At 35.2% G+C, this 12,082-nt stretch overlaps 1 protein-coding gene across 2 annotated transcripts in view; it reads right to left on the reverse strand.

Annotated features, from left to right (window-relative positions):
- LOC117101234 (origin recognition complex subunit 1-like) overlaps positions 1–12,082 on the reverse strand; it is a gene marked incomplete in the record, with an annotated part of 15,877 nt that overhangs the window by 1,167 nt on the left and 2,628 nt on the right. The window contains 13 exon segments of one of the 2 annotated variants that reach the window (XM_033241170.1): positions 632–668; positions 1,123–1,210; positions 1,499–1,668; positions 2,164–2,283; positions 2,993–3,142; positions 3,818–3,925; positions 4,233–4,404; positions 4,642–4,743; positions 5,493–6,219; positions 6,879–7,227; positions 7,941–8,128; positions 8,848–8,969; positions 9,521–9,668. In XM_033241170.1, the coding sequence (XP_033097061.1) occupies positions 632–668; positions 1,123–1,210; positions 1,499–1,668; positions 2,164–2,283; positions 2,993–3,142; positions 3,818–3,925; positions 4,233–4,404; positions 4,642–4,743; positions 5,493–6,219; positions 6,879–7,227; positions 7,941–8,128; positions 8,848–8,969; positions 9,521–9,597 (2,410 nt within the window). 2 annotated transcript variants of the gene reach the window in all.

Here is a 12,082-nt window from a genome sequence, read left to right on the forward strand (position 1 = left end):
TTAGACTTATTTTCATGAGGATGATTATTATGACGATGCTCATTTGTGATTATTATTTCATTATTACTTTTTATATCAGATTTTTTTTATATCAGATTTATATCTATTTTTATATATATATATATATATGTTTTTTTTTATGTGTATGTATGTATGATTATAAATAACCCTTGCCTCTTCCCCACCCCAGACCTGAGAAAAACAGTTCAATCAATCAATCAATCAGTTACAAATCCCCTCATATTTTTGCCAACAAGCTCCCCCATCATTAATCCCCCATCATCTCCCTTATGTCAATACCTCTAGGTAAGCCACTTTTAAGATTATTGTGTACATAATTTATTCCTGAAGATGAACTAATAACTTTCGAAATATTTAATCACAATGACTTGTATCACTTTTTATTGAGTTTGTTTCATACTATGTCAAACTTATCGGTGTGAACACCCGGCTGCAATAAACATAGTAATTTTATGAGGCTTAAGAAGTGGCAGTGAACCATTGTTGGCAGTGAACCAATCTAAGCAGGAAGAAAATCAATGACCCTTAAATGGAAGGAGCATAACCACCATAAAACTAACTACACAAGTTTGTACTGAAATACTTATTTTGTATAATGTTAAAAAATTACCTTCAAGTCTACACAAGGCAATATGCTGCTCGTAGACCTAAAATTAAGATAAACACAATTTGGGTAATTATATCATGAAAATATTGAGAAAGTTAAAGATGAAGAATTTTTTTAAATTTCATTCTCATCCAATACAAAGTGATTCATCCCAAAAGAGGGGTGGCCATAAAATGGGTCGCAGGCCTAAACTGAATCTTTGAATAAACACTGCAGGATGCAAGCGAACTTATAGTGATAATTTGTCTTTCGAATGTTCTTGCAAACACCTTTATACATTGCTGTACAGTTTTAATAAAGCTAAATTGTAAAGGCCTATCCAGACTATAAATGCCCAAATATGGTCATGATACATCACATCATGACAATATATAGGCACATTATGACTATATATGGGCACATCATGACCATATATGGGCATACAGCAGTTTTTAGTCGGAGATGATTTGATAGTGCGGCCAGAGCTTAAGAGAAGCCTTCAAGCTTTGACTTACTCTATAAAAAACTGCTTCTTCAAGCCCACTGGCCCTGAATTCATTGACTACTGCCCTCAATAGAATCTTCTCCTGTTCAGAAGCTTGTCTAAAAAAGAATTATAAAATTAATACATAACAATTTGGCTTCAAAAATACATTAAAAAATAAAAAGAATATTTAAATTTGTTATTAAAATAAGTCAAATTGTATATTTAAAAAAATTCCTTTATGAATCTTTACAATGTTGTAATCAGTTATTTATTATGCAATTTCTAATTTTTTTTGAGATTTGCTTTACAGGGAATCAAAGATTCTTACCCACTATATAATTTTATTCCAATTCTTATAACAATTTATTTAAAAAAATATGTATTAATGATTATTCTAGACCAACCTGATTGCAACTATCTTTGGCGAAGAAAACATCTCACTGAGAGCTGTCTCAATATGAGGCATGCCAACCAAAGGGGCTCTCCTGCCAGACTCTTGCGAAAACTCGGCTATTTCAGTCGCTCTCCTGCAAATGTCTAGCGCCCTCCTTGCATCACCAGACAGAGCAGCAACCTGTGAGATACACAAAGGAAGGGTAAAAGCCTCTGATTAATAGAGGCTTGAGTATATCCAAACATGAAGGCTTACACAAGGGAAGTTCATAAAAAAAGGGAACTAAGAGGTGGGAGATGTTAAGGTCCCAACAGCTATGTTGTGAACAGTGGCGGGGCTAGGGGGCCTACACCCACCGTTGGGGAGGCCTTGTCCCCCTCCCCCAAGGAGAAAAACCCCAATTTGTCGGGGAGAAAAAAAAATCAAAAAAATTATATGTATTTTGTACATATTAAATAGACTCTAAAATTGATTAAATAAGCCTTTGAAATCCCTAAATTGTCATATTTTATATTTTCGGGGGGGGGGGGGTACATCCCCTGGACCACATTCTAAGGGTTTTTAGCAACGCAACGCCTTTTTTCTCATCGGGGACTATTAAAACATATTTTAATAATGGCAATATAATAAAATGTTTTAATATTTTATTTTCCCCATATAACTTTTATAAATTACCTTTCTAGCAGCTAATTGGATGGCATCCTCATCAAATGCTTTCAAATTCTTCATCCTGGACATCACAATGCTGTGCAACTGCCTGAACGTGTAAGGTTGAAAGGTCATACGTGTTAAGCCCTACAGTGGGGGAAAAACAGGCGATTTATCAGTGTGGCACTTGCTTTACATATTTGTACAAAGGAATATGAATCATATATGATAAAAATAATATAATGATATCGTGTAGAAACATTAAAGAAGGCGCCATTAGGCATTAACACGGGATCCTATCGCATGATCATATAAAGAATGCAATGTCGTTATGTAAATAGCTCAGTAATCAGATTTTGTAAATGCTTTATATAATATAATTGTGAGGAAGGAATATAGATTCTCATTGCAGATTTAAGCAAAAAATAATAAGTGACAGGCTCTGGCAAAACCCGCTGTTTGTCACAATTTCTAATTTCCCGCAAGCACTAAAACTTTTGAGAAATCAGAATTTTGAAATTTTCATGTTTTTGCATTTTAGTTAGATTTAATGATTAGTGTTCTGAAGAAATGTATACTGAAAAGTATATTAAAATTATTTTTGAAATATAAATCTTAATACTGTAGTAAACTATTGATTTTGGAATTTTTGAAAAATGTTTTCTCAAAACCTACAATCATAACTTTGCTAATACTCAACAAAAATTTCCATTAAAAAACTCTGTTTTCCCCACAGAATGTTAAATACACCATGTGATGCATATTTCCTGAAAATTTAGAGTTCAGTAACTGAACAAAGGTAAATAAGGAACTATGTGTAAAAAATACAAATGATTAGAAACAGGAAATTAATTACCAGACGACTGGCTACCCTGTTCATCATGATACGCTCCGGGAGATCCATGGTGTTTGCGATTGCAATGACAACAAGCTTTGCATGACGACGAGTCGGCCAATCAAATATGTTGTACAGCACATTTTGTCTTCTTGTCCATAACAAGTCAAGCTGAAATCAAAGACACTATCTAATTAGTGTTTATTATGTTGGTACTCAGTCTCATGATATGTAATTAGTTAATGAATGTTTGCATTGTTACGAAAGATCAAATTCCTTGATTGTCAACTGTTTGAAAATTATACTCGGAATCAGAGCATCTCTGGGCCAAGCACATCTGGCAACACAACAGAGACATTTTACATTCCAACAACTAATAATATATACAAGATGAATTGATGCGCTATGAATTATGTATCTTCACGAGAATGGACTCTTCCAGAGTATCAAGACCAATCAAAACTCATTTATATTTGTTTTACAAGAGGCCAGATGCCTGGAGTTTGAATAACTTCCCTTTATGGGGAGCAAGAAATAAAAATATTTAAAAAAAATATCACTTGAAACATAAGTAAAAATAATTATCAGATGGTAGGTTAATAACAATGATGGTCATTTAGGGTGATAATAATGATGAAAATTAAAATAATTTCATTGATTGTGATAGTGATGATGATGTAGATAAGTACATTACCTTTGTTCAATTTTAAGGATAGAAGGCATCAATACCATAATTTTATAAAATATTAACAGAACAATAACTTGTAATGATGATGATAATATTGATGATGATAATATTGATAATGACGGTGATAATGATGGCAACACTGATATCAGTACACTAACCTCATCCACAATGAGTACTACTGGCTCTCGTTTTTTTGAGGCACTACTGAATCTTTTCTCCAGCAGAGATGCAGCATGTTCTGGTGTTGCCTTCTGACCTGTCAAAGCCTTCAAATAAACAAAGGAATACTTTAAGTGAATATTCAATATCTCATTAAAATATTTAATGAAGAGCATAAATTTTGATATATAACAAGAAGGATATTTACAGTTGAACTTAAACTCGAATCCAAAATGGCATTGAAAAATTATTTGACTTAGATAAAATTTGACTTACAGATTGTTAATTAATGGAAAACACCACAATTTGGCATTTAAAATAAGGTTGACTTAAAAATTATTTGAGTTAAGCCAAGTCAACTTAGGCAAGTTTAACTGTATTGTTATCTGTTACGAGGGAGTGGCTAGGACATACCTTCAGTATCTGCACAGGGGCCTGGTGAGGATCAGTCATGCGCATGCCATTTATCTCAATACAGTGAAATGCTGGTATCTCTCCATCATCTACACCGATATTTAGACAGCGAACAACCTCATGTACAGTGGCTGTCTTTCCTGTGCCTGGAACACCAGATATATACATACATCTAAAGGAGAAAAAAAGAATACTTAAGGAAACATGGTATACAACAGAAGCATAATTTTAGGCCCTATGCAGACTATCAAATTTGTTTGACAAAAATATTGTGACATGCCAAAATATGATCAACATCATATTTAGGCACATCATGACTATATATGGGCATACATCATTGTCTGAGCAAAACAAAACTTTAAATGATGGTGCTTAGCATCACATTCTATTTAATGATTCGCTGTCTTACCCTCCTGTACCATCCAAAATCTTTCCCTCCACAAACGAATAGATATCCATAAACTCAGCCTCCCTGCATGGCAGTGTATCAGGTACAGCAGACACATGAAGCCTGAAAGGGCCAAGAAAAAGGCATTTTAAAGGCAAGACACAACTGAAGCCTACACCTTGATATAACCACCCCAACCCATATATTCACTTCAAAGCCTAGACTACATGATACAAGTCTTAATAACATAATGTGTTTTGACATAAACATCACTTTGTAATCTTTGCAAAATTCTAGGATTTTACTGATAACCAAAAACTTTTCCAGCAGCTCATTTTCTGCAAAAAGGGGACAATGAAAATTAGAAATTGTCATTGACGAACAGGATAATTTTACTGATTTATTATTATTATATAAGGTCATTAGGACCTTAGTAACGTCCCTACCCCGGTAATGCATAGTTCGGTTAGAGTGGGGTATGCGGGTCATTAGGACCTTAGTGGAGTAATTCCCCTACCCCAGTAATGCATAGTTTAGTTAAGGTGGGGTATGCGGGTCATTTGTACCTTAGGGAAGTGGCGTCCCTACCCCTGAATGCTTAGTTTTTTTAACTCATATTTTTATCTTTTTCTTTTCATGTAATTTTTAGTTATTCATTGTTTCATGCTATGGATATGTAATTTCCGAAATGAAGTTAAATTGAATGTACATAAAGACACTCAATCATCTTAAGTTCATTTCACATGCTACGTTCAAATTAATCGTAAAAATAACATAACTGATCTTTCCAAAGGCCCAGAAAAAACTCTCACTAAACTATGATTCTTAAAATTATTAATTAAAGATAAATTTAATATCACTGAGGAACCTACCTGGCCCTTGCTTTTTCTAAAACTGTTTTTGCAATTTGAACTGGTTTTTCTCTTGACTGCATCCCTGGTGTCGCTAATTTCTTTTTGTTTGCTTTACTTATAGTTTTGGGTGTTTTCATCTGAGTTTTTTTATTTTCCTTCTTTACGAATACGTCATCATCACTACTTTCTTCGCTGCTATCTTCGGAGTCATACGTTTGTCTACTTTTTGTTCTTTTACTTACAGAGGTTTTACTTTGCTTCTGGTTTTTCTTTGCTGGGCTTTTAGGAAAGAGTTCCACCTTTGATGACTTTCTTTGTGACCTGCGTTTATTTTTTGTGAGTTCAGCTTTCTTGCTTGTTGTTACAGCTCGTTTTGGCCGCTTTGTATTTGGGGGTGTGACAAGTTTTGCTTTCGGCTTCTTAACGGTCAGTGATATATTATCGTATTCTGTATCAACCTTTCTTCGCTTGGATGATTTTAATTGGTGGTAAGACTTTTTACGTTTACCAGTGTGTTCATCTTTGTTGATAGTTACAAATTCAGCGACTCCATCCATATGCACATGTTGCAATTTTGATTTTACGCCAAGAACAGCGTGATTGCCACGTTCTGAATATTCCTTGAGTTCTTCGGAAGAATTACTATCACTATCTTCACTTTCGATGTCATTGTTATTACTGCCAAGTTCTAATTCCTCAAATAAACATTCTAGAACATCAGCTTCTGCTATATTATTACCTCTACCTATTTTAAAAAAACAATAAGAATAGTCATCAGTAGATTAATATCTTTCTACGAAAATGGTGCAAATTATGTATTTGTGGGAAACTTAAGATACATTGTCTGTGATGATCTGAAAAATGTAATCATTTGAAAAGGTTACTATGTATTAACCATTGTCCATTGTCAAATTCTGACAAAAACATGTGGCATACTTAAATATGATGACATCACATCATGACCATATATAGGCACATCATGACTATATATGGGCATACAACAGTTTTTGGTTGAAGGAAATTGAGATGGTTACAATTTGGTTATTTGATGTCTCCTTACTGCACCTCATATATTTACCTCTCAGACGCCTCAAAAAGTGGCTCAACTTGGAGAAATCCATTTAGGGAGATTAAATGAGCTTCATTAACATATTTTACTTTATTTTGATGGGCATGGTGATACCCATCAGTACTGACTTCCGTGAGACATTTGAAATAAAGAAGTGAAAACATGCAAATATTGTGGTGGGTTATTTTCCGGGAGATTCTTGATTGCTTGCAGGAATGCAGGAGGCCTTCTCGATTTCCTAGAGACTCTCACGATTTCCGGGAGACTTGGGACCCCAGTGATGCCCTCCCACTCTGTACAGCGCTGATAAGTTGTGAACATGATCCTTATCTCACCTGGTGACTTGAAAACTTCTAGCATGGGTAGCTTATGTTTTGGTTCCTTTTTCACATTCTCCGTCACTTTACTTGCAGGTTTCTCGGTGTTGGTTTTCCGTCTCTTAATATTCACAGACTTTGGAGTTTTTGAAGTGCTGGCCTTTGGAGTTTTCGAAGTGCTGGCTTTTGGAGTTTTTGAATTACTGGTACTTGAACTTTCTTTAGGCGGGGTCGTGGGTTCCAATTTCTTTGTTGGTTCCAACATTGGCATGAACTTTAACCCGTTGAATTGGTACTTTACATAATATTCCTTCAAGCAGTTCTTTGGGGCTGATGGGAAAGGGGCATCGACCTGCAGCTCAATTACCTGTGACCATAATTGAGAAAGTTCATTGAATGATTAGTTTCTTTAATTTTTTCTTGAGGTGGCAGTACAAACGATGATAGTAATTAAGCTGATGATATTATTACCAAGATTATGGTTCAATCACTCTTTTTCAGATTTTTTGTATATAAATGTAAAGGCAGGCAATTACAGTAAACCATAACTCACAAAGTCATTGTGCTAAATTGTATACAGGCGTGGCTGATTATCATAGCTGCCGAAAAGAAGTGCTCAGTAGTAAACACATACTTCACAACAATGAGGCTTGGCCATTCAGTCCCATAATGATTTTGTTTATGTTGTATGGAAAATAAATTTAACTTAGAAATTTTAACTTTAAACTAAGATTTTGAAAGGGATTTCCTTTAACGGTAAAAAGTGCCTAGGTACCCTGATGATGTACAGGAGAAGAGCTATTGGAGGGTCAGACTGCAAAGTCCCATAAAGCGGAAGTATTTTCATCATGTAAGTGGTGACTTCTAATAATAAATAACAAATTGGAAAATTTGTTTAGGGCGTAATCACCTTTTGCCACATTTTCCCCCATTTTTAAATTTTCAAAAATCTGTATCTCATTAACAGTTCCCATGTTTTTTTGTCAAACATGCTTTTTGTATCTTAGAAAAATCAGTTGTACAACATATCAAAATGTTTTTTTTTTTCCCCTTTGGAGCCTGGCTTTAATTCTGACTTACTCTGCATTTATCAATTATTGTTTCTGCATCAACCTTATCATGAGAGCAGGAAGATGTTGCAGGCTGGTAGTGGAAGATCTCGTTCTTATGAGGTACATTTTTTAATCTCTTTTTTGCCCCAGAAGACAACTCTGACCATCTCATATACCACTGTACAACTGCTTGGTACGGGTCTTGACAGTCTGTTCCTAATCATTTGTGAAAAGAAAAAAGAAATATAGGCTTACCAAATATAAAACAGGTAATAATTATCACACACATAACACATACACACAATGGTGGCCCTAGTTACTCTAGGATAATATATACATTGTTGAGAAAAGTAACCATACTGTAACTATGCAACAGTGGGCCTGACAATTTTCGACACACTGATTAAGTCAAGGGACGGGTTTGTGACATTTTTAGGTAATTTAGAATGTACATATTATGCTAACAATTATTTTTAATTTTTGGTTCAAGACCTGGTCAATAAAAAAGCATAAGGAGTTGAGTTGAATAGCTTGGTGTTAAGATGCTTGCCTTCCAATTTTCTCGCAGCCAAAACAACTCCAATCCCTAAACCTCATATTGAGATTTAGTTTGTGTAAAGCACTGTGTTTCTATGTTTGTTTTGTGAAAGCGACTGTCACCTACAAGTAAGGCAGTGATATATTCGCTATTGACAATCTTTTTGCATATCTTAACCTGTTCCTAAATAAATAAAAATTAATTAATAAAAGCCCATCAGGCTGGCAAGACCACTGCGTATATAATTAATAATTATATTATGTTATACAAGATATTAGTCTTCAAAACATCGGAACTATTTATAATTGTAATGCAATGTTCTTTTTCAATATACAAAAAAAATCAGCATCCTACTATAACAAGCCTTTTAAGATCCTCTTTATTCTTCATAATATACCTTTGTCAAATAAATCCAGAATTTTGGCAACATAGCTCTCATCAGATTCCTCAGTATCTACGAGGACAGTATCGCCCACCTTGATAGTCATTTTCTTCTTGCGATTGGTAAGTTCAAACTCACTGAAAATGTAAACAATCTATAATTTGTAACCATCATCTCAGTCTGCCGGGTAAAAATAAGCCACCTTATTTTTTTCTCTAAATGAAATATATTGATTAAATTTAAGATTGTTGCCTTGGCAAACTAGGGCCCAGCTAGGCTTAGACACGCGCGAGGCTAGGCTAACCTAGGCTATGAACTAGGCTAACCTAGGGCAACTTGGCAAGGGCCTACGTCTTGTCCTAAATCGCGGTCATTATTGGCACACCCTCTCAACTCTCTAGCTATATTATAGCCTCCAAATTGGGCTACACTGGCATAGGATAACAAAGCCTTTCGGCAGGCTAACTCTTCTCTAGCCTAAGTAGCGTAGCCTATTACGGCGAATGTACACCTAGCCTAGGCCAGCCAATGCCTAGCTAGTTAGTTAGGTAAACCTAGGCCTAGCCAAATCTAGCTAGGCATAAGCCGGTAGGTCTGACACCACTAGTGTGAGCCTTTTGACGCTGGTCGCAACCGCAAGACATCCTGAAGTTTTACAAAAATTCCTTTGGTCATGATTGATACTCACTTGTAGTGCAAACATCGTTTCTGTTTAATGCCATCTCCAAGCCATTTAAATTGACGATTGGCCTTAAAGTATTCCATTTTCAATCTGCCACTCGTACTTCTTGTGTGTGTGTGTGGAAACAACAGATTTAAAGGGACGGTACAGACTTTCGCGGGCTTTAATTAAAACTGTAGATGGCGCTTTTATTTGTTTTGGTTGGTTAAGGCTCAGGCACCTATATACAGTTACTATTGTTGGTGGAATTATTTTTCCCATCAAATTACTGTAATAATTACATTTCTGCTTTGTTTCTCTTCAAATGTAGGGATCTTTTTGATTATTTTGAAGTAGAGCATGTAACAGAATTTTATTATCTTGGGTTGTTTGACATGTTTCTGAAATTAAATGGCCAACAACAGTAAACAATGCCTATTTTACTGTATCTGAGCTACGATTTTTCTCTTGATCCTTATTATGGACATCGGTATTGCTTAGTGTTTCATCATATATAAACCAATCTTTTCAATTTTAACCCTAACCTTTTTTTCTGTGTACAGGTCTCCTCTAATTAAAGTTCCCCCCCCCCCATTAAAGGCCACCTTCAATATAAAGACCATTTTACAGACAAGCTCCTATTAAGCCCATGGCAACCTCAGTCCCAAAAGTGGTCTGTAATTGGAGGGACACCATTGTAACCAGCACCCAGATTTTTATGTCATATAATTTTCTACTGTAGTACGTCATGTAATAAACTCAATTTATTCTTTTTAAAGGACCTTATGTCAAATTATCATCACCGTCGCCACCAGCACCTCTAACAGCACTATCACATAAACCATCATCTTATCATTACCCTGTATTGTTCTGTAATTATAATTATTATTGTATTGAAGAGATGTTTTGCCCTACCTGATGTGTTTTTGTACCAAATACTCCTTACATTCCCAAATACTCGCGCTAAAAAAATGCAAGTGATTCGGGTAGGAATCGAACCCACGACTTCCAGATAACTAGCCTGGCACCATAACCAATTATAACATTGACAGCCTCCTTCCATTTAAAAGTCAGTGAACAAAGCAAGGTCAAGAAAATCACATAACAATCTACTTTAATAATTTCTTTTAATTCAAATGATATTATCACAATAATATAACATATTATTCTTGTAATTAATAAGGGTTGGGTCAAATATCTAAAAAAAAATACATTAGTTTTCTGTTCAAAACCCACCACCGACACAGATAAGCAATAATATTAATTCAGTTACTGATAGAATTTTGATGACTAGACCTTCTCAAATGATGATATAGTTGGAGTGAGGTCAAATATCTATAATTCTTAAATAGTTTTCTGCTCAAAACCCACCACCTATATATAATATAATACAACAAAATTAAACAAAACTAAATTACGCATAGAATACAAACTATAAAAAATATTAATTAAGTAATAGTTACTGTAAGTACTTTAATATAATATTAAACTGCACTGTCATATAAAGAGCAGAATAGTCAATCTCAGTGTTTGTAATATTTTGCCTGCTATAACCCTGATCAAAAAGCTTTTTTATGAAAGAAAAAGACATCCATTAATAAAACTCTTAATATAGCATAATATTTTCTTGTTCTGATTTTAAAGGTATTAACTTACTTAAATATACAAACATTTCAGCTATTGCCAAATGATATCTAAACAATGGAAAATATATCTTAACACTATGGTTAACACATACTTAGGGTACACCCCTGTCTCTTATACACATCTAGATGTGTATAAGAGACAGATGTTATACAAGATATTAGTCTTCAAAACATCGGAACTATTTATAATTGTAATGCAATGTTCTTTTTCAATATACAAAAAAAATCAGCATCCTACTATAACAAGCCTTTTAAGATCCTCTTTATTCTTCATAATATACCTTTGTCAAATAAATCCAGAATTTTGGCAACATAGCTCTCATCAGATTCCTCAGTATCTACGAGGACAGTATCGCCCACCTTGATAGTCATTTTCTTCTTGCGATTGGTAAGTTCAAACTCACTGAAAATGTAAACAATCTATAATTTGTAACCATCATCTCAGTCTGCCGGGTAAAAATAAGCCACCTTATTTTTTTCTCTAAATGAAATATATTGATTAAATTTAAGATTGTTGCCTTGGCAAACTAGGGCCCAGCTAGGCTTAGACACGCGCGAGGCTAGGCTAACCTAGGCTATGAACTAGGCTAACCTAGGGCAACTTGGCAAGGGCCTACGTCTTGTCCTAAATCGCGGTCATTATTGGCACACCCTCTCAACTCTCTAGCTATAGCCTCCAAATTGGGCTACACTGGCATAGGATAACAGAGCCCTTCGGCAGTCTACACTTTTCTAGCCTAAGTAGCCTAGCCTATTACGGCGAATGTCCACCTAGGCCCTAGGCCAGCCAATGCCAAGCCAGGGCCTAGCTAGTTAGGTAGAATTCGATCCAACTCGGCCACAAGTCAACTCGGCCACAGTCAACTCGGCCACAAGTCAACTCGGCCACAAGTCAACTCGGCCACAAGTTAACTCGGCCACAAGTCAACTCCGCCACAAAGAG

The sequence above is a fragment of the Anneissia japonica genome, unplaced genomic scaffold (genome assembly GCF_011630105.1).
Source record: "Anneissia japonica isolate Jap-2015-1 unplaced genomic scaffold, ASM1163010v1 scaffold1859_len985614_cov190, whole genome shotgun sequence".
NCBI lineage: Eukaryota > Metazoa > Echinodermata > Crinoidea > Comatulida > Comatulidae > Anneissia > Anneissia japonica.